This window comes from Ailuropoda melanoleuca, chromosome 15 (genome assembly GCF_002007445.2).
Source record: "Ailuropoda melanoleuca isolate Jingjing chromosome 15, ASM200744v2, whole genome shotgun sequence".
NCBI classification, from domain to species: domain Eukaryota; kingdom Metazoa; phylum Chordata; class Mammalia; order Carnivora; family Ursidae; genus Ailuropoda; species Ailuropoda melanoleuca.
In genome coordinates this window covers 76,775,099-76,797,639 of record NC_048232.1, presented here as the reverse complement: position 1 = coordinate 76,797,639, position 22,541 = coordinate 76,775,099, and the positions used below count along the sequence as shown (strand labels likewise).

The following is a 22,541-nucleotide window of genomic DNA, read 5'->3' as shown; positions in this document are numbered from 1 at the left end:
GCGCCTGCGCGTTGTCATCCGGAAGGTGGTACTTCAGGCAGCGGGACAGCGCGGCAACGTCTCTTCAAAGCGGAGCCGGGAGTTTTCGCCACTGTTGTCGCCGCCATGAGTCGCAGCTATAATGATGAGCTGCAGTTCTTGGAAAAGATCAATAAAAACTGCTGGAGAATCAAGAAGGGCTTCGTGCCCAACATGCAGGTGAGGCGGGGAAGCAGGGGCCCGTGGCGGGGCCTTCCCGGGGGCCCGCGGCGCCTCCCTGCCCACCCGGACCGGCCTCCACCTCGCCCTCCCAACCCCTGGCTTAGCGCGGGGACCGTCCCCGCTCCCACCCTCCGGCAGCCCCACCTCCCGGCGGGAAAGGTCCCCAAAGCGGAACGTTCCTGGGGAATCCAAGTGAACGCCAAATTCGCGCTTGCAAAACCTTTTCGCATAGAAGTCTCAAAAACGCACCGTAAGATGTTACATTCCCAAGCTTTAGAGATGTTAGTGGTTTTTTTACACGGTGGCACAGCCACTCCAGGTTGGAGTTGCTGGGACAGGAACTCCGTTCCTGAGTCATGCTGGCCATCAGGGTGACGTTTACAGACCTTTGTTTGCTGAAGCAAGTTATTAGCATTCACTGTAATAAAACGTTTTTGTCTCTCGCAGCGGTCTAGAAAGTTCACAGGGCAAGGTGGTTTGTTTTTAATACTCACTTCGCTAGGGCTGGGTTGGTGACACAGCTTCCTCTAGCCATCTAGAAGAAGCTCATCCAGGACTTGATACCCATTTTACTTCTCTTTCCTCTGAGAGAATAACGTATTTCGGATGGAGACTTGGAACCCAGTACCAGGGAGTGAGAAAGTCTGGGTTCACTATTTCTCTTGGGCTTCGTTGCCATTTGTGCCTTTTATCGTCCATTAAAGTGAAGAACACAGTCCTTTGTAAGGTTTGGGGCATATGTTGTTAAATACCTTTTGAGGGGCGCCTGGGTGGCACAGCGGTTAAGCGTCTGCCTTCGGCTCAGGGCGTGATCCCGGCGTTGTGGGATCGAGCCCCACATCAGGCTCCTCTGCTGGGAGCCTGCTTCTTCCTCTCCCACTCCCCCTGCTTGTGTTCCCTCTCTCTCTGGCTGTCTCTATCTCTGTCAAATAAATAAATAAAATCTTAAAAAAAAAAATACCTTTTGAGCTCTCTTCAGGTGCCCTGTGAGTGTATGGGAGGTTTGTGAGTCTGTCTTGGTAAGAGTTCCTGATAGCCACTGAACTCTTAGTATCAAAATTTCCTGAGTGTCCGCATGAGCAAAGCTAGACACTGAGAGGAGAAAAAGGCCATGGTCATAAGATTCCTTTTTGCTCTTTTCCGTTTAGCCAGTTTCTGTTTATGGAATCTGGTTCCCTGAATGAAGGAGTAGGAAATAACCATGACATCATGGTCATGATAATATACTGTCAGTGTCTGGTAGTGATTCTGGCTTCACTTTTGATACACTGCTGCTGGTTCTGCCTAGGAGCAAGTTTCATCTTGCGATAGGCAGTTATGGTTTAACTATTTGTAGGACACTTTACTATCATTTCTCCCCTAAGAGTGGAGACTTGAAAACTCAGTATACTGCTCTTAAGAAGTTAACTGACCTTTATCCTAAGCTTGAATTGTGTTCCCATTCTTGAGAGATGAGTGAATTTCATAGTAATTATCGTATCTATCCTCCTTAATCTCCATTCCTCCCGTAAGACTCACATGCTGCACTAAAAATTCTTCCTCCCTAAAACACTCCCCTCCCAACTTTATATCATCTTTGTGTCTCCTTTATATCTCCGGAATGTCTTGCAGCTCCAGTGATGTCCCTTGTCTTTGATGAGCTGGTTCAAACAGGGAACGTCCGCCAAGCCTCAGCCGCTGAGCCACTTCCTCAGTTTCTTCCATAGCACTCCTATCATAGTGCTTGGCCTCATTGCGCTCTTAATTTTCTAGTCTGGGCTGCATCCTGGGCTGGAAATTCCTCAAAAACAGGATCTTAGGGATGCCTGGGTGGTCTGCCTTCAGCTCAGGTCATAATCCAAGGACCCTGGGATCAGGTCCCACATCGGGCCCCTTGCTCAGCGGGGAGCCTTCTTCTCCCTCTGCCTGCCCCCTCCCCTCTCTCTGACAAATGAATGAAATCTTGAAAAAAGGAAAAAAAAAAAAAAAACAGGATCTTACACAGTCCCCTAGTGCCCGTTATAGTGCCTAAAGCATAATAAGTCCTCAGTAAATGTTTGGTCAATTAATAAAATGTGGCCCTTAGAAAATTATACTAGAGACATTTTCCTTCAACTGGTGTTGTTTTTCAAGCAGAAGTCCTCTTTCTGATAAAAGAAAGAAATTTGTCTAGGTGATTAAGTGTTAAAGTCTTTGCTTCTCCTTCAGTGGGCAGCTCCTTCATAATATTTGATATCTGATAAAAATGTTCTGGCCTTTGGTGTTACATAATTATATCCTCCATTGCCTTTTGTATTTTTTTGGTCAAGCTCCTTTATCCTCTTAAAATTATATAGATTCTAGAACTAGGCATAGAGCTGCGTAGCTACATGTTAAAATTTTTTTAACTCTTTACCTAAGTATTGATTTGTAAATCAGTGTAGGACACAATAAAGTGTAATATGCTTTTGTCTTAGGAACAGAAAAAATACACTAAGGTCAGATGACTGCATTTTTATGTTTAGAATCTTTTGATTCATCTGTTTATTAAGGCCCACTCATTTTTAGAAGCACAAGAATAGTAGGACTTCTGGCCTTGGTGAGAGCGTAGTTGGAAGACCTTTCTTTGTTTCTTTAAATTTTTTTTAAGGTTTTATTTATTTATTTGAGAAACAGAGACAGAGGGAGCATGAGTGGGGTGAGCGGCTCGATCCCTGGGACCTGGGATCATAACCTGAGCTGAAGGCAGATGCCTAACCGACTGAGCCACCCAGGCACCCCAGGACTTCTTTATCACACATGCAAAAAATTCCCGTTCAGTTCTTAAATGTGGCTTTAAGAGGAGGAGCGTAAACAATTTGTGAACACTGCAAAATACACTTTTAAGACATATGTAGAGATAGGAACCTCTCGTAGTCTTTGTTAGGAAGTTTTCTGCTTAAGGTAATGAGAAGGTGTTTCATAAAGAATAAAGTAAAATATTATGTACGGCATGTGTATTCTATCCATTGCCTATATGTCATGGGCATGTGCTCATAGTTTTTCCTTTTCGTTGGTACCAGGTTGAAGGAGTTTTCTACGTGAATGATGCTCTGGAAAAATTAATGTTTGAGGAATTAAGGAATGCCTGTCGAGGGGGTGGTAAGTACATTACAGTTTTACATGTGGCCGTATAAATAGTATCTTCCCTGTGGCATGACAATGGTAACTCAATTATAATTTAAAAATACGAAAGTATTGCCAGGTAATAATCAAGACTTAAATGAGACCAAAAACCTGTTACTTACTTGTGATCACATTGTTAGCCACTTAGCTTTCTAGAAACTCTTTGGAGCTGGGTGGACCTGCTTGGTTTCGCAGCTAACGTAATAACAAGCTACTATTTATTGTGCACTTGCTGTGTGCCAGGTGCTTTACGTAGATTATCTCATGTAATTCAAAGATGTTGTCTCCATTTTACAGATGTGTAAGGCAAGGCTCAGTGACATTAAGTAGTTTTAATTTGTCCAGTTGCATAGCTTCTCAGTGACAGAGGCAGACGCACATCCAAGAGTGCCTGATTCCAAAGTCCATATTCTTAACCTGTACACTGATTAGCCTCACTGAACTTCAGTTAATCTCATCTATAAAGGGAAGTTGATTACACTTACCTTGCAGAACTGCAGCAATGTTTAGGGTAAGTGTATAAAGCTCTAATATGATGCTCTAATGGTGATGATAATGTTAATATGGAACCTGGTTTTAACTCTTTTATTTTTAGCTCAACAACCTAATCTCACCTATCTCCCCACCAGGACATCCTGACCAGCTGAAAATGACACTATGACCGAGTGATAGAGTGGGGCTAGAATCCCATATCCCCTGACTCTCAGTCCAGTGTTGGCCAGCTCTTCTGCATTGTCCTTCTTTGTCACTTAGAGTAAAACCAGTGTTGATTTTTTTTTTTTTTGTTACATCAGCAACATAACGTTTATTAGTTGTTTCACATTTCTCAGTACCACGTTTGCAGGGAACTTTCTCGTGGTATGCACAGAATGCCGACAGCATGTCTGCGATTACTCCAGTTGTCCTTGCTACCTTCCTGTGCATGTGCTGCCTCGATGAAGCTCCCTTCCCACTCCATCCCAAATGTCCTCTCCTGTGTTGTGGTTCTGGTAGTTCTGACCACTGACCCTTCCTTTAATGCAAGCTAGAAACATATGAAGATACTTAATGCTAAAAATCAACTGCATCCCCTTTTCTAACACTGAATTTTTGTCTTCAGGTGTTGGTGGCTTTCTGCCAGCCATGAAACAAATTGGCAATGTGGCAGCCCTACCTGGGATTGTTCATGTGAGTCCACGTTCAGAGTTTGAATCATTTATATTTTCTCTTAGTCTCAGAGTTCCCTGAGTAGGTGAATCGCGAGGCCTGATAGTGGTGTCACTTAGATAGTGACCTTCAAACTTCTAGAAATAACCATGGAGCTTAAAAAAGTAAATGAGTCTGGATAACATCTCAGTTTCTGGTTGCTTTTTGCTAGAACCTGTAAGCATTTGAAAATCTTTGAAGTAGTTTTGTTCTCTTGTTTCTTCGTCACAGTACATCATTATTCCTGGGTCACAGGGTACCACCATTGAAAGTTTCACTCTGGCCCCATTCAAGAGGATGATTGGAGAAAGAGTGGACAGAAGTTTAAGGGTTAGATCTGTGGGGAGGGAGAAAGGACAGTTCAGGTGTTGTAGGAATGATTGGGAAAGGAGGGTATTGGTGGTAACAGGTAGGCCTGGGTGGTGCAAGTGAGGCCCCCTCCACAGTCTAACATTCAGGTTCCACCATCACAGGAAGGTGTGAAATCCATACAACAAACTTTTTTTGAGGTCTTTATACCATTTATTGTGCTGGCACTTGGGAAGAAAAGGAAAAGAAACGGCTTGTGCACGTAGGGAGCTCTTAGGTGTCTAGGTATCTGCATGTGTCTTTAACTTATTTGACCTGCATTCTTCCTGGGTCAGGGCCCTTTTTTAGGCCCCAGACGTAGAAAGTGTACAGTACTCATACCAGCAGATGGATTACATTTGCCTGTGATTGCTTAAACACTAAGGACCTTTTTCCCTTCACTTAGCCTGACATGGCCACAATTCGTCCATGTCTAAAGATTGTCTTTAGAATGTAATCCTACTTTGGTGTGTCTGGGTGGCTCAGTTGGTTGAGTATCCAACTCTTGATTTTGGCTCAGGTCATGATCTCAGGGTCACGGGTTGGAGCCCTGCTTTAGGCTCCACACTCAACAGGGAGTCTGCTTAAGATTCTCTCCCTCTCCCCCTCACCCTGCTCTCACTCACTGTCTCTGAAATAATAAATATTTTTTAAAACAATAAATACTTAAAATGTAATACTACCTTAAAGTTAGTATGTCGCCCTCCTATAGCGTGTTATACTGAGGCTTTTCTGTTTCCATTTCTTTAGTTAATGGTCAGACTTTATTAAAAAGGTTTTTTCCCCCGCTATTTTTAGCTTTATGATTAGAAGTTTTTATACTTACTTTCCACCAATAGAGAAGGTTCCACAAAAACAGGATCTTGATTTCGGGAAAGCTTCGGCCCCCAGCCCATTTCAGAATTAAGGTGGTCTTGTCGGGTTGAGAAAGCTGTATTTCATTTTCTGATTCTCTTTCAGCGATCTATTGGGCTTCCTGATGTCCATTCAGGTTATGGGTTTGCTATTGGGAATATGGCGGCCTTTGATATGAATGACCCCGAAGCAGTGGTATCCCCAGGTAAGGTCACTGTGCACGTCTGCTGTCAGGTGTGAAGCGTAGTCCTTCTGAAATAGAGTGTGGACATCTCTCAGTCTCATGGTCTGTCATTTCTTATTCCCTCGTTTACTGAGAGGATTAATTGTGGACACTCAGAGGCTATTAAAATATCAAGTAAAGCGTACATTTATGGAAAATTATTTGGGCTCCTCCTACACGCCAGGCACTTTTTAGACATTGACTACAAAACATACTGAAACACTTTGCTGGCAAATTATGTGTCTTCTGTGTTTCCCAGTTAATTCTCGGGCATGTTGGAGCTAGTCATGTTAATCCCACGTAGCATTACTGTGAGGAATAAATGAGCTAAGCTATGAAAAGTTACTTAGCACAGAAGCGCACACTTAGGAAGTATTGGGTAAGTGATTGCCCTCATTATCATCGTTATGATTAACTTCTAGTTGTATACATCTTTTCTGCTTTCACTGAAAATATGTCACACCAAAAGCAATATCTTTGCTTTTAGAGTCTGAAAACGAAATGAAAGTCTAAATTATATCTTGAGAGTTCTGCCTTTAACAATGGTGGACAAGCTTTTATCAGCTCAGTCCTCTGCCAGGAATAACAAGAAAGACTGGATAAAAATTTTAAAACCAAACAAAAGACAGAAACACATCTGTTTGAAAGCATAGGAAAGTTACTGAAACAGTAAGAATTTGTGACGCAAAGACCAGAGAAAAAGTACAAATACATGAGCCCAGCATTTAGCTGTGTTTTTCTCCTGAGGTAATGGCAGATTTCAGTCAGTAAAGATGTCAAATTAAGAAATTTGACACCTTGATGGCTAATATATATGTGTGGTGTGTGTGCAACACATCACTGTGCATCCAAGAATTGTAGCATACACATTTTTTTTAAGTGCACACAGAATGTATATCAAAATTGACCACATTGCAGAGCCATTAATCGGGTCTCAAATTTTAAAGCATAGAAATTACAGAACAGCAGTTTTCAAACTTTTTGGATTGAGGGTTGATCTCAAAGGCTTTTATCAATGTTTACCTTGCCAGAAATCGAGACCGAGAAATGTTTAAAATAATAACACGCAGATCCCGGCGTTATGGGATCGAGCCCCACATCGGGCTCCTCCGCTATGAGCCTGCTTCTTCTTCTCCCACTCCCCCTGCTTGTGTTCCCTCTCTCGCTGGCTGTCTCCATCTCTGTCAAATAAATAAATAAAATCTTAAAAATAATAATAATAACACGCAGGTACGTGTTTCCTTATGTCACGTAGCCTTTGGAAAACTTCACTGTGTACTTGAGAGAATAAATTTGAAAGGCTAATACATTAGCATTATTACAGTTAGTCTTAGAGACCTGGAAGCCTCTCTGGACTGCACTCAAGCACCACTGTTATGTATTATCTACCACAGTGGAATTAAGTGGGAAGTCATTAACAACAGCTAGGGGGAAAAGCTTATATATTTACAAATTAAGCAGTGTGTGTTTAACCCATGGGTGAAGAGAGTTCATAGTGGGAACTGATCTCACAGAAAATAACTGCGACTGATGATGATAAAAAATATTAGTCTAAAAATTGTTGGTTATTGTTAATGCCATAATTGGATCGGAATATATAGCCTGAAATAAATTAGGAAAGAAGAAAGACTGAATTACTAGGGATCTATGCATCCATCTCAAAGTTAGAGAAAGAAAACAAAGTAAACCCAAAAAGACAAAATTAAGGAGTGCCTGGGTGGCTCAGTCAGTTAAGTGTCCGCCTTCAGCTCAGGTCATAACCTTGGACTCCTAGGTTCAAGCCTTCGTCGTCAGGCTCCCTACTCAGCGCGCCCCCCCCCGCCCCTTCCTCCCCACTCGTGCTTTCGGCTCGCTGTCAAATAAATAAAATCTTTTAAAAAATGATCCACAAAAAAAGCATATAATTCACATTTTAATCTCTAGTGTAGATAATACCTATCGTTCATTATCGCCTTCTTGGCCCACAAAGTACCTGTAGTATGTACATTACTTTAAATGTTGATGTCATCAGACTTTACCGACTTTGTGGGCTACTTTAAAAAAGTTATCTTTAAAAGAAGAGCTGTCTTTCAAACCCTGTATTAATGGTGAGAAAGCACAGGTAACATTGCCCAACTACCTGGTTTTGCTAATCTGTGACTATGTTCCGTAGGTGGCGTCGGATTTGACATCAACTGCGGTGTGCGCTTGCTAAGAACCAATTTAGATGAAAGCGATGTCCAGCCTGTGAAGGAGCAACTTGCCCAAGCTATGTTTGATCACATTCCTGTCGGGGTGGGATCAAAAGGTGTCATCCCCATGAGTGCCAAGTAAGAGGACAAGATTCCAGTACACGGATTGGGAAGGAAAATAACCACATGACCCTCACATTCATACCCAATATAGAATGCTTAGGGGATGGGGATTGTTCAGTTCAGTCACCTTTAATGAAGTGGTAATGAATTGTTCTTTTATACATGAGGTTCCCCCCCACACACATTGATTAGAGAGATTAGTCAAGTGATGTTCATTAGAACAGCCTTTGACACACGGCAGAATTTATAGTAGAGAAATACCTACTGACAGTTATTGAGCACTTCCCACATGGAAGGCGCTGTGCTATAATATACGTCTGTCCCGTCATTTCATCTAGATAATAACCCTAATGATATTCCCAATTGAAAAGGAAAGTGAGGTTTAAAGAAATAATAGTAAGCTAATAAGTAAAGTCAGGATTCAAACCAAAGATCCTTTGGCTTCAGAGGCTGTATTCTGAACCACCTTTTGTCAGTGAGCCTGTATTTAGCCACGACCTTGCTCTTTGAATGGTAGCCCTGAATGTTGTAGCGAAGATGTTAAGTATTTCAGCGGTAGAGAATGAAATTGAAGGCCACAGCATAACTGCCTTTTCGATGGCCATTGACAGTACTGTCCTGGCTCCTGAAAAGCTGTGTGTCTTAAACTTTGTGGAACCTGTGCTTAACAAGAATGTTTCTTTGGCATCTTCTGTTTTATTTTTAAAATTCACGTGACTTTTGCATTCTAATTACAAACACGTACATACGTTAATACCGATATGTCTCTAGCCATTAGCTAGTCTGTGGCTTCCCTCCAGCAAAAATACAAAAACAAAAAACTTGGAGTAAACTGATAAACTTGGAGGACCTATGACTTACGTGGTCCCTGACATTGCAACCCTGGTTTGAAAAGCATAAATTCTGAGATCTCCATAAATATTTTATTTTATTTTTTTAAGATTTTATTTATTTATTTGACAGAGATAGAGACAGCCAGCAAGAGGGGGAACACAAACAGGGGGAGTGGGAGAGGAAGAAGCAGGCTCACAGCAGAGGAACCTGATGTGGGGCTCGATCCCATAACGCTGGGATCACGCCCTGAGCCGAAGGCAGACGCTTAACTGCTGTGCCACCCAGGCACCCCCTCCATAAATATTTTAGATAGGAATTTTGTCCTGTATCATAAATAATGTTTGAAATGGGTTATAGTGAGGAGATGACATTGACCATTTAACCTTCCAGATAGTGTGTTGGGAGGGTTGGACCTTAGATAAAGATCAAAGCTGCTTCCTTCTAGGAATTTAATGTATGTGCCCCTTCAAAATGCATGTGCACTGAAGCCATATAGTATTTCTGCAAAGATACCTCAAAATTTATCCTGTGCCACCTGAAGGCTTTTACATAGGTTTATTGTTTGGCTGTAATTTTTCATAAATTATGATTGAAGTTGGGTAGCTGTGGTAAAGTTAGTGCTGGGTGGTGGTAGCTGATGACAGTTACAAATTTTCTTTGCCATTCAGAGAGGCAAATTTAATGCAAATTAGATTTGAAGAGTACAAGGGACTGAATAAATGTCTAAAGGATTATAATAATCTCTAATATGGTCCTTATTATTTTATATCACAATTTATATAGCTGCTTTCCTCAAAAAAACTGGCATTGCAGAGAGCATAAACTTTGCATCTAGCACAGCGCCTGGTACACAGGCGAGAGTAAACAGACTGTCTCCCTCTGCCCTTTTGAGATGTGGTCATCTCAGCTTTTCCTCTGCCTTGGCTGTGAGATGACCAGACCTTATTATTCCCTCAGAGACTTGGAGGAGGCCTTGGAGATGGGTGTGGACTGGTCCCTGAGGGAAGGCTATGCCTGGGCTGAGGACAAGGAGCACTGTGAGGAGTACGGAAGGATGCTGCAGGCCGACCCCAACAAGGTCTCCGCAAGGGCTAAGAAAAGAGGCCTTCCTCAGGTAACGCGTGGGAGGGGCGACGTGTTCATGGGTGGGGTTCTATGTTTCTGTTGAGGGGGAAATGTCTTCTGTGTAGCAAATACATCCTCAGGTTTTTCACAGTATATCAAAAAGAACACAGATTTGTTTCTATTTCATTCTTACTCTTTTAAAAAGCAGTTAGGAACTTGTAGATGTTAATAAAATAAAACAAGATGTGCTGAATTAGAAATGGATGGGAGAAAAATGGGATGTTATTATAAGGCTTAAAAATATACCCCCAAATTACGTACGTACATACTTTGACAGTGCACAGATTTGGCAGAGTTTTCTGGAGTCTGAGATGAGAAGACATACTTTGTCAGTTCATGGCGTCCCTGAGATAAGAATATACCACATGTTTGAAATCTACAGCTAATGGCAATGGCTTTGCCATTAATCCGCTGTGACTGTGGGCAAGTCTCTTTTGCCTCTCTGAGTCTGGTTTTCTTAACCGAAAATCGGAGTAGTTAAAACTAGGCAGCCTCTAAAGACTCTTCCAGCACTTCTGTGCCGTGGTGCCTAAATCATCTGTTAACTCCAGTTACGCGATATATTCTTTCAGTGGTGAATAATGGTAGGTGTCAATGAACTTATGGATGTTTCAAAAATCATTTGAGGGGCGCCTGGGTGGCACAGCGGTTAAGCGTCTGCCTTCGGCTCAGGGCGTGATCCCGGCGTTATGGGATCGAGCCCCACATCAGGCTCCTCTGCTATGAGCCTGCTTCTTCCTCTCCCACTCCCCCTGCTTGTGTTCCCTCTCTTGCTGGCTGTCTCTCTGTCAAATAAATAAATAAAATCTTAAAAAAAAAAAAAATCATTTGAACTTGGACCTTGTGTAAGAGTCAGCATTCATCAGAGTTCATCCCAAAATTTGACCCTTCTGTCCACAACGTTTAAAATGTCCTATTTGGGCCATTTAATGGTGTGAGTTTTGGTTTGTGAAGCTTTTAATATGTATTTGTATATACGTCAAGCAGCTAATGATACAATAAACCGCAGGAGCTACCTGTCATATTTTTATTGTGTATTGCTTTAAATGCATGAAGCATTTCTGAGGCTTAGAAATTTCTTTGTTATATAAAACATCGTGACTATTTTTTGTTATCGGTTGATTTTACCAATTTACTTTTTAGTGGATTTTTAAAAAGCGGAATAGAAGCGAGGCTCCTGGGTGGCTCAGGCAGTTGAGTGTCCGACTCTTGGTTTCCGCTCAGGTCACGATCTAATGGGTCGTGAGATCAAGTCGCATCTCAGTCTCCCCACTCAGTGAGGAGTCTACTTGAAGACTCGCTCCCTCTTCACCTCTCCCCACTTGTGCATGCACACTGGCACTCTTTCTCTCTCTCCGAAATCAATCAGTAAACTCTGAAATCAATCAATCAAATCATTAAAAGCCGAATAGAAGCTGTTTTATCAGACATTCTTACTTTTGCAGTTGGGAACCCTGGGAGCAGGCAACCACTATGCAGAAATCCAGGTTGTGGATGAGATTTTCAATGAGTACGCAGCTAAGAAAATGGGCATCGACCATAAGGGACAGGTGTGTGTGATGATCCACAGTGGAAGCAGAGGCTTGGGCCACCAAGTAGCCACAGGTATAGTCTGGATCTAATTTTTGACTCAGTGCTCAAACAGGCATTTTTGGGAAACCAACTAGAAATTTCAGAGAGAAAGCTCGGGAACTATACTGCATGGGTTTTTACTCTTTCACATGGTTTTGTCATAGGAGATTAAATACTTCACACATACTATTTCATTTATACGTTTACTACACACGCAGATGTATCCCATATACCTGTACTGCAAGATTAAGTGTTACAGTAGATTCAGTGATGAAATTGGCAAGGACCTGCCCTCAAATTGCCCTCAACTTCTTTCTTGAAACGAAAAGGTAGTACCTGATAAAATACCATAGAACAGTGTATATAAAGTGTTTAGGGAAAAGAGTTTGGCAGTGGCGTGGTGAACACATACTGTTTGCAGTTTGGACAGTCACGCACATGAGCAAAAGCAGAAGGCAGGGGGTTAGCAACGAGGTCACTTTGGATGATTGATAGGACGTGTGAAAGGATTTATGAATTTGTGAGAAGGTATATAGACACATGGAAATTATCATAAACCTTGTGTATTGTATAGTTCATCCTTGTGTGTACATTTCATCCTATGGGAATTTAATAATTTGGGCCAGCCTGACCCATTAGAATATTTAATCTAGCAAATATATGGAGCACTGACTAGTAATTCTGAACTTTCTACTAAGTACGTCTCTACACTTTGCCATGGATTTGATTTTCCTGCTGTTCTAGCAACTTGTCTCCAACTCTTTTCTGTTAAGTCACTAAAAGATTATTTTTTAAAACCGTGATGGTAATAAACTATATCTTACTATTTCATTCATTCATTCCCATGCCAGAAAAGGAGAAACTAAGACCGTGTTGTTACTCTTTGTGTTAACCTCATTCCCTTTCCAAGTTCCTGCAGGGAAGGGTTAGCTTTGTAACCCACATCCTTCGTGTCACACAGCACAACAGAAGATTCTCAGTAACTATGTCTTGACCAAGCAAATAGATGAACTTAGAAAAACTTCAAAGGAAATGTTGTATTTTATTTGCTTTTTTAAAAATGGGTTTGAATGTAGCCTATTTTTCTGCAATAAATCTGAATTATAAAGGGAAAAGTGGCCGCTTTAGACCTGCTTCTCTCTTGTCCAGATGCACTGGTAGCTATGGAAAAAGCCATGAAGAGAGACAAGATTATAGTCAACGACCGGCAGTTGGCTTGTGCTCGGATCGCTTCCCCAGAGGGTCAGGACTACCTGAAGGGGATGGCAGCAGCTGGGAACTATGCCTGGGTCAACCGCTCCTCCATGACCTTCTTAACCCGTCAGGTACAGTGGAAGTTGCTTTTCTGTTACTCGTGAGGAAGTTTAAAACAGAGCCTATAGAATCCAGGTTTCGAAATCTATGTAATAAATACTGGAAATACTGGCAAAGTGTTCAGGCTCTTGATGTCTCCTTAAACCAAGTCAGCAGAGTATCAGTCATGGGGAGTGAGAGATGAAGAGAAGCCAGAATCATTCCTAGAATTTGCCTCGAGCAGCAGATAGGATACAAGTGCATTCACGACGATGAGAAGGCTGAGGAAGAAGCTGTTCTGAAGGGTGGGATCAAGAGTAGCCCAGCAGAGGCACCTGGGTGGCTCAGTCGTTAAGCGTCTGCCTTCAGCTCAGGGCATGATCCCAGGGTCCTGGGATCCAGCCCCGCATCGGGCTCCCTGCTCTGCTGGGAGCCTGCTGCTTCCTCTCCCACTCCCCTGCTTGTGTTCCCTCTCTCACTGTGTCTCTCTCTCTGTCAAATAAATAAATAAAATCTTAAAAATAAAAAAAAAAAGTAGCCCAGCAGCTTTTCAACCAGAGCTGGAATTTATGGAGTGGAATTTGCAATGAGGTGTAAAAGATGGTTTTTGTGTGGAGATAATCCACCAATCTTTTATGTGAAGATTAATAATACTGCTATTTTGAGCTCTTAAATCCCTCACTCCCTATAGGAACAGATTAGCTGAAATCAGTTTGATGAGTTCTGAAGAGCTGGTTCTGGCTGCTTTTAACTTAGGCTTTTCCTCTTAGGCTTTTGCCAAGGTCTTCAACACAACCCCTGATGACTTGGACCTGCACGTGATCTATGACGTTTCTCACAATATTGCCAAAGTAGAGCAGCACGTGGTGGACGGGAAGGAACGGACCCTGTTGGTACACAGGAAGGGATCCACCCGCGCTTTCCCTCCTCACCACCCCCTCATTGCTGTTGACTACCAAGTATGTACTAAGCCATTTGTGGTTTTAAGCTGTGGGGGCATGATTTGGGTCGTTCTAAACATGGGTGAATTTAAACAGAAAGTTAGCAGTTGGGAAAAAAATCTGTCCTCCCTGAGAACAGTGATTTCCAGTCTTCTCTGAAGCAGTGAGTCCCCCTCATCTGCGCCCGCGGTGAGCTGTCTAAAACATCCTGCATGGAGACTCTTTTATCCCATAAAGGTGATCTTTTCAAGGCCTTAGAATGATTGGCAGGCAAGATTAAGGTTAAACTCAGTCTGTACATGTCTCCTCTCCCCTTGGTATCCGGCTGTGGTAGAGGTAGAAGGGCCCTTAGCCTGTTCCCATTTTCCCTGTGATGAGGAAACCAGAACCTGGAGAGGTCAGGCGCCTTGCCCGGGATGGTTCTTCCTAATGACGCTCCCCAGACATTTGAATTTGGCTTTACTTTTGCAATGTCTGTCTTCTGCTGCCTTCCTGGTCCTCACATTTTTCACTCCCTTCCTCTTCCCTCCTGATTATCCAAGAATTAAAATAATGTCATAGTAATAGTTGTGAAGACAGTGTGTTTAGAGGCCCAGGTTTCTCCCACAGTCCTGCAGTGCAAGAGGAAGTGTAAATCTCTGGCATAAAAAGCTCGTGCTTTTCTAAATTGTAATATGTCTGCTTCGTGTGTGCACCCTCAGCTCACTGGACAGCCGGTGCTCATTGGCGGCACCATGGGCACCTGTAGTTACGTTCTTACTGGCACCGAACAGGGCATGACTGAGACCTTTGGAACAACTTGTCATGGAGCGGTAAGGAAAAGAGAAACTTGCTTAGAAATGCTTTGAATCGTCATTTTGCATTTTGACAGGTAAATGTATTTGGGCACTAACAAAGTTGAAGTTTGGATCCATCTTGTCTTCTACCTGAATTTATTCCTATAATATACAGTCTGTTTAGTGAACCGACTAAGGTCACCTGGTATCTCTTAGTGGAGACCTTGTAAGGCCAGGGACTTTTCCCCGTCTCTGCAAGTCCACAAAATCCAGACTGGGAAATTCCCACACTGGCATAACGGATAGAACTTTAACTGATGCAAGTTCACATCACAGCTTATCTCAGCGATTCACTGGACCTAGTTATTTGCGTAATTTGTTCCTTTCTAGGTAGGTCCACTCAAGATTTGGGGGATTTGCACATCAGAGCCCGGGTGTAGACTGCACACCTGTTTCATCATATCACCTCTTATCTTCTAAGCCAGGGGTTGGCAAACTTTTTCTGTAAAGCACCAGATGGTAGATATTTTAGGCTTTGGGGCCATCTGGTCTCTGTAGTAGCTGTTCTGTTGTGCCACTGTAGTGAAAAAGCAGCCATAGACAATACATAAACCAAGGGAATTACTGTGTTCCAGTAAAACTTTATTTACAAAAACGGGGTAGGGCAGATTTGGCCTACAAACCAGTTTGCCAACCCCTGTTCTGAGCCATGAGAGTGCTTAACTAGCAATGGAGTGGAAAATTGAAACTCTAGAGTACCTTCTCATAGGACACGCCCTCACAAATATATTTGAGCCTTCCTTTTTCTCTGATCCTTTATCATTTCTGGCCCAAAATGTCAGTAGTGCTAAGGTTAAGAAACTGTTTTAAATCACAAGGCACAAAGTTTTTGTGATGACAGACCTGTTTATGATTAAAATCAATTTATTTATATTGAATCGATAATTAATAGTACTCAGAAACACAAAACTAAGTCTTTCAATATTGAATGTTTTGTATAGATGGAAATGTTTTCCCGAAGGGTATGATGAGATTTGTAACAAAAGACACTAAGGTTGATAAAACAGAAAAAGATTATTTTCTAACTTTAAAGAAGTCAAGGAAAAGGCATATAGTCCCAAAGGTTTAAATAATTGCTGGAGTTGAACATAAATTGTAGCTCAGAATTTGTAAAGTTCATTCCTTTCCTAATCTAGGGCCGTGCATTGTCCCGAGCAAAATCTCGTCGTAATTTAGATTTCCAGGATGTCTTGGACAAACTGGCAGATATGGGAATCGCAATCCGCGTTGCCTCACCCAAACTGGTTATGGAAGAGGTAAGTGAAATTTTGATAAATACTCAGTATAAAACTGTCGGTGACTTCTACCACTACACAGAGAGCATAATTTTTGGTATTGCTATCAGATACCATTGTTTGTTTTTAAATAACCTCAGTAATAATTTATTGTTGTCTTTTGTTTGGCGATTAGTTTAAGGCAAGTCCACAAGAATGATTCTTATCTTTCTTTTTTTTTTAAGATTTTATTTATTTATTAGAGAATGAGCAGGGAGGAGAGGGGAGAAGCAAGCTCCCCGCTGAGTAGGGAGCCTGAAGTGAGACTCGATCCCAGGACCCTGGGATCATGACCTGAGCCAAAGGCAGACACTTAACCAACTGAGCCACCCTGATTCTTACCTTTCTACATATTAAACTTTAAAAATTGTTTGAGCTGACTCATTTTAACCTTTCTTTTGCATAGCTATTGTATATCTAAATTTCAAAGCAAATTTGAAAAGGCGAGATAACAGTTTTGTTTGATTCACAGGGAGCCAAGATTTTGTCTAAATTATACATATATACATATTCAAGTTAGAAGCAGTGTAACTTGTTTTAAAAGTTTAAGAAAAAATCATGCAGAAACTCCGTGTCCTAACACAACCGTTACCTCCTTTTCTAGGACACTTAATTATCTTTTCCTTTTTTTCCCTGAATGTTTTTTGTATTGTTTTGGTTTTTTTTAACTAATTGTAATCATAGTTTACAAACATTTTATGGTCCTTTTTTAAATCTTTTTCTTCCTTTTTTTCTTTTCCTTTTTTTGCCCCTTTTTTAAATTTAACGTGTTATGTAATAGTATTGTTTGTAAGTGTCACTTTCTAATTGCCAAATATTCTACCAGCTAAGGACCATAAGTTTCTGCCCATATTGGACGTTTAAGTGGCTTCCAAAGTTTTGCTACTATAAATTAAGCTGTAACGTGTGTCTTCGTGCATGAAGCTTTTTCCCAGCTGTTTTTTTGTTTTGATGTGGTTTGGTTTGGGGTTTTTTTTGGTTTTGGGGGATTTTTTTTAGATTTTCTTTACTTATTTGACAGAGAGGGAGCACAAGCAGAGGGAGCAGCAGGGAGAGGGAGAAGTAGTCTCCCCGCTGAGTAGGGAGACCGATGCAGGGCTGGAGCCCTATGTGGTGCTTGATCCCTGGGATCGTGACCTAAGGCTGAAGGCAGACGCTTAAACGACTAAACCACCTAGGGGCCCCATCCAGCTATTTTTAATAATCAGAATGAAATCCCAAGAGTAGACTTACTGAGTCACAGAGTATGACAAAGCCTTATTTCTCAATAACAATTTTTCTTCTCTGATATTAAGAATAACAACTGTTTATGGGGCGCCTGGGTGGCTCATTTGGTTAAGCGTCCGACTCTTGGTTTCAGCTCAGGTCATGATCTGAGGATTGTGAGATTGAGCCTGCTGAAGATTCTTTCTTTCTCCGTCTCCCTCTGCCTCTTCCCCCTTTCCTCCCTAAAAAAAAAATAGTAATAATAATAATAATAACATCTGTTTCATTAAGAGATTTTGGAAAATGCAAAGAAGAAAGCAAAACATCTAAAATTCCACCAACCAGAGATAACCTCTATTGACGTTTGGTATTTTCTTTATGTGCATGTTTTACATATGATTTTTTCATTCACTCAGAAAGTATTTATACATCTACAGTCAGGTGCTGTTCTAGGTGCTTGGGGTACCGCAAAGAACAAAACCAGCAAACCCTTTCTTGTGAAACGTAGGACATAGTAAAAGATGTAGTGCGTTAGATGACATGAAGTGCTACAAAGTACAAATGGGACAGGGGTAGGGAAAGATAGGAAGTGGGTGCGGTTTTAAATAGGGTGTATTAGGGTGATTTGAGTGAAGACCTGAAGGGAATGAGGGAGGGGGCTATGTAGGTATCTAGGGGCAAGCTTTCCAGGCAGAGAGAACAGCCACGTGCAGAAACCCTAAGGCGAGATTATGCTTGGATGTTGGAGAAATAGCAAGGAGGCCATTGTGACAAGAGCAAGCAAGAGGGACCTGAGGTCAGAGAGAGAGGAACGCCAGATCGTGTGAGTCCTTGCCTTTCCTTTACAGAAGGACTTTTGCTGTTCTTACTGTAAGCGAGGTGATGGGAGGACATTGGAGAATTTTGAGCAGAAGAGTAACATGATCTGGTGCACACTGATGAGAAGAATCTGGAAGAGAAATTGATGATGCAGGAAAGAAAGGGGAATTAGTGGGGCAGTGTCCTTGGATAGATGAGAGTGGATGGGATTGCTCTTCACTAGGAGCTCGGATAATGAATCCTTAACAAAAGGAGAGAAAGTGGGATGCAGGTAGTCAGGGAAGAGATGGTGAGATTTTATGGAGATTCTGTTCTGGTGTTTTCTCTTTTTTCAGTGTAATAGAAAGTAGTACCAGCAACTAAGAGTAAGGATGCGGGAGAAGGTATGAGATAAACATTTAAGAGAAAGAGTAATCAACCTGGTGAGATTTTGAGTGGGTGCCAGGACAGCAGCAAGGGCCTGCTTGAGCTAAATTCAGTGATTGGGTGTTTTTCAACTACGTTCAGCATGTACATTTCATGCAGGCATGAAATAGATGTTGAGTTAACTTTAACCAGGTTTGCAAGTATGGTGCAGTGGAAGAGAAGCAAGGTTGTTGAAAGTGTTGCAAAGAGATTATATATCCAGCGGGGTTAAAGGATTATTGGAGATGGAGCACAGAGGGAGTGAGCTGGAAACCTAGCTGTGATCACCAGCCTGGCATGCTTGAAACAGAGATTAGGGAGGAGGTGTAATCACTATGACAAGTTCTGGGGTATGGCCCTGGCTGGGAGTGAATGATCAGGATCAGCATTAAAGGAGCAAAAATCAAGGAACTAGAAGCCAAGATACTGAAAGGGTCCTCTTCCTAGATATTGAAACCATTTGGAATTCTAGCAGGACAGAGTGACAATGAGCCAGAAGCAAGAAATCTTCAAGTAATGCTAGGGAGGTGCTTCCTGGGCTAGCAAGTAACTGCGACAAGAAGAGGGAGTGAGACATGATAACCAGAGACTCCCGAGGAGGGTGCATGGTGAATGGTCTGGAAAGAACCAAGATGGACAAGGACACCTGTCACCCTCCTGGGCCTAATGACAGGACCCCATTTAGGAGGGAAAATACCTGCTACAGAAAATTGGTTCTCCTGGAGGAGATCTGTGTTTCCACAAGAACAGGAAGGTGAAGGGAATGTTCAGAGCTGAAGGGAGCAGGGAGAGGATTCTGCACATGACTCACTGGAAGGAGTCCAGAGGCTGCAGCGTGAAAGTTAGAAATTGGAGGGGAATAGATCAGCTAGCAAGGGGAATGTACGGAGCCCTGCGGGAATCCGCTGGGAGGCCCGAGCAGCTGTGCTGCCATGAACAGGGAGAGACGGTGTGTGTGAGAGGGTCTTGCTGGAAACTCAAATAACAGTGTGCGTGTCTGTGTGTATGCACATAAAGACACACACACACAATGTTAGTAGTATAGATACATTGAATAACTTTCCCTTATTGTGAAGGTAATAGCTGTGCATTCCAGAAATTTTGACGACTGTGGAAATAAAATCAGAATGGCCTGTGGCTACCAACCAAAGATCATTACCACTAATAGGTTGATTTGTTACATTTCCTTTCTGTTGGGTATTAGTGTGTGTGTTTTATTCAGTTACATTTACTGCTTTTCCTAGTCAGACAAGTAATGTATATTCTATCAGGAAATTATGAGACATACAGGAAAAAAAAAAAACAAGGTGAAAGTATTTATTATTCTCTTACCAACATTGAGTTCAGTCTTCGTCTTTGTTTGATCCACACGCCAAAAAGAAAACTCAGTATTATTTTAATGTGCATTTCTTTGATCCCACATGAAGTTTAATGCTTTCAAGGATTACATTTTAAGTAGATTTTTACAATGTTTAACTCCTCCCCTTCAGGCTCCTGAGTCCTATAAGAACGTGACAGATGTGGTGAACACCTGCCACGATGCTGGAATCAGCAAGAAGGCCATTAAATTGAGACCGATTGCCGTGATCAAAGGATAGAAAGCTGACCGCAGCTACCAAATGCCACTGCCCCTTATGGAATGGAGGTGGACTTGAAACGCTCCTCAGACATCAGACTCAAGACCCGAAAGGCTCCAAAGTGCTGTAACTGCCCGTTCCCAAGTGGCTGGCAGGCGGCGGCTGCTCTCAGGAGCCAGGGTTTTAACATTACCTTCCAGGAGGAGTCCCATTGCCCTCATTGGAAAGGGATATATGTGTTTCCTCCCTGATTGTCCCACAGGTTTTAGGAAAATCTACTAGGGGGTGGGGATAGATCAAGATACTGCCTAACTCAGGCCTAGAAGTCTGTAGTCATCAGAATGAACTTCTTTACAGCAAGCCCTGTTTATATTCTGAGAGGTGTCATGAAGAGCGTTACAATAAATAAAAAGGTTTTTCAATGTTTCCTTTCCCTCCTCCTCTTGTCAGTTTGCCCATTCATCCACCCATCCACCCCCTTCCCCTGAACCTACCAAAACCCTAAACACCACTGTCACTGGGAAAGTACCCACAGAGTCCTATCCGGATGTTAGATGAATGGATAATGGGACACGTTGAGGAGGGAACATGTATGGAGGTGTAGGAATAGAGGTTCAAAAGAGAAATTTTCAAAAGAAAATTTTGCATAGACTTGCTACTTTGCTCATCCTAAATATGAGGCAGTTTTGCCTTACCTGCACGTGGCATCTTTTGGGACCTCTCATTAACTAGGCCTGGTCTGGTAAACTGTTCCTGGATGAGGTCTTACACGGCAGCAGCGGAGAACCTGCCCATAATACTGAATATCTTTGTGTTTGTGATTGAATTATTATAAAAACATTAAATGACCACAGCTGTGATGTTAATGGTTGTTCTGTTTGACAGGTTGACTGGTCTGGTGCCATCTAATCAGATTGTGTGTTCTGTACTGTGACACCTGAAGATGTTAGAGTGACAGGTTACTAAGGCCTTTGTGGAGTCCAAACAGCCAGTAACATAGAAAAATCTAATAAAGTTGCAATATGTTGTTTTATCTCGTGCTTAATAGTTTATATCTTAGGACAATTAGTATATGTGCTTGATTCACTTTGGTTAGTGTTGCTTTTGCCTGATTTTCTCACAGGTTGCTTTCAGTGACTCCCTCTAAAATATTCTTTCCTAAAACTTACCCTTCAACTTACAGTAAAAACCCTCCTTAGAGTATCTTCTAGATGCTGCTGTTTGGAAGGCTGGAGAAGATAGACTGCCTCTGAAAAATGTCTGATATGAAATAACATAGCATGTCTTGACTCGGAGCACCCAGTCATCTAAATATTTTGACGGTAGAGTTTGAAAATAACCAACAAACCAGTTAGGACTCTTAATATAATAATTATAGACTACTTATGCCTTCAGACCAGACCAGCCCCTGTTGTGCACCCATGACTTAAGGATGCAGGTTACCAGGAACGCTGGAGGGCACTTCAAGATGAGGAACAGGCTTCTGGCAGGCGCTAGGTTCTCTAGGGGTGAGCAGTGTTGGAGTGTAGACCGCCCCCCCCAGCTGGGCTTGCTTCATGATGTGTCATTTGAAACTAATTCAAAGCAAGGTCCCCTCCCAAAACTAGCTGATATCAGTGCAAGAAACGCTGTGCATCATCTTAAATACATATGTTGAGTTTTATTAGAAGCTTTGAGAGTTACTCCAGGGATGTATGAGGAGGAGCAGGTGAGAAGGAGATACAAAGAGAGTGGTTTATGTGGTGGCGTTTCTGCTCTATGAGCTTTTCTTGTCTGTAGCATTTGCAGTGAGCTCGGCCCTATTAATGACGTAGGAAGTAATGGTTAGCATTTTGAGTTCAAAAAGAAAGCTTCAAACATTGTTTTCCTTTTTCTAGAGATGTTATTTTCCCATTTGAGGCAGAAAGCCACTTAAATAATAAATGCTCAAATGAAGCAGACGTTACTGGCTGTTTTTCTTGCCCCGAGTAACAATCCCCTGGGCCTGTGCGCACACGCATAGCTAGAACACCCTTTGATAAGGCCCCATCTGGCTCTTCAGGCATAAAGAGGAGGCCTTTTTTTTTTTTTTTTAAGATTTTACTTATTTATTTGACAGAGACAGTGAGAGAGGGAGCACAAGCAAGGGGAGTGTGAGAGGGAGAAGCAGGCTTCCTGCCAAGCAGGGAGTCCGATGTGGGGCTCGATCCCAGGACCCTGGGATCATGACCTGAGCCGAAGGCAGACGCTTAACGGCTGAGCCACCCAGGCGCCCCTAAAGAGGAGTCCTTAACACTGCACATCTTGGCCCCTTTTTAGGGCCCCTAAAGTCAGTCCATTTATAATTAATATTCTCAAAACCTCACACTGATGATGAGCTGTACCATCCCTGTCGTTAGCACAGGGATGGGAAAACCAGTTGGTGAGACGTAAGCAAAATATGAAGAACCA

General features: G+C 42.3%; 1 protein-coding gene across 1 annotated transcript; it reads left to right on the top strand.

Moving 5' to 3' along the window:
* Positions 1-8: 8 nt before the first annotated feature.
* Positions 9-21,144, top strand: RTCB (RNA 2',3'-cyclic phosphate and 5'-OH ligase). Its single transcript, XM_002921529.4, has 12 exons — positions 9-198; positions 3,222-3,300; positions 4,424-4,491; positions 5,818-5,917; positions 8,088-8,244; positions 10,021-10,177; positions 11,634-11,793; positions 12,910-13,085; positions 13,824-14,012; positions 14,696-14,806; positions 15,967-16,086; positions 20,025-21,144. Exons 1-12 carry the CDS (start codon positions 106-108, stop codon positions 20,130-20,132), a joined length of 1,518 nt encoding a protein of 505 aa, XP_002921575.1. The 5' UTR covers positions 9-105; the 3' UTR covers positions 20,133-21,144.
* Positions 21,145-22,541: the final 1,397 nt, after the last annotated feature.

What these genes read in the sequence shown, in the direction of transcription:
- RTCB (XM_002921529.4), top strand. Translation starts at nt 106, where the DNA reads ATGAGTCGCAGCTATAATGATGAGCTGCAGTTCTTGGAAAAGATCAAT. An exon ending in GTCATCCCCATGAGTGCCAA is followed by an intron (nt 8,245 to 10,020) that starts GTAAGAGGACAA and finishes TTATTCCCTCAG; the next exon opens with AGACTTGGAGGAGGCCTTGG. An exon ending in TGACCTTCTTAACCCGTCAG is followed by an intron (nt 13,086 to 13,823) that starts GTACAGTGGAAG and finishes TTTTCCTCTTAG; the next exon opens with GCTTTTGCCAAGGTCTTCAA.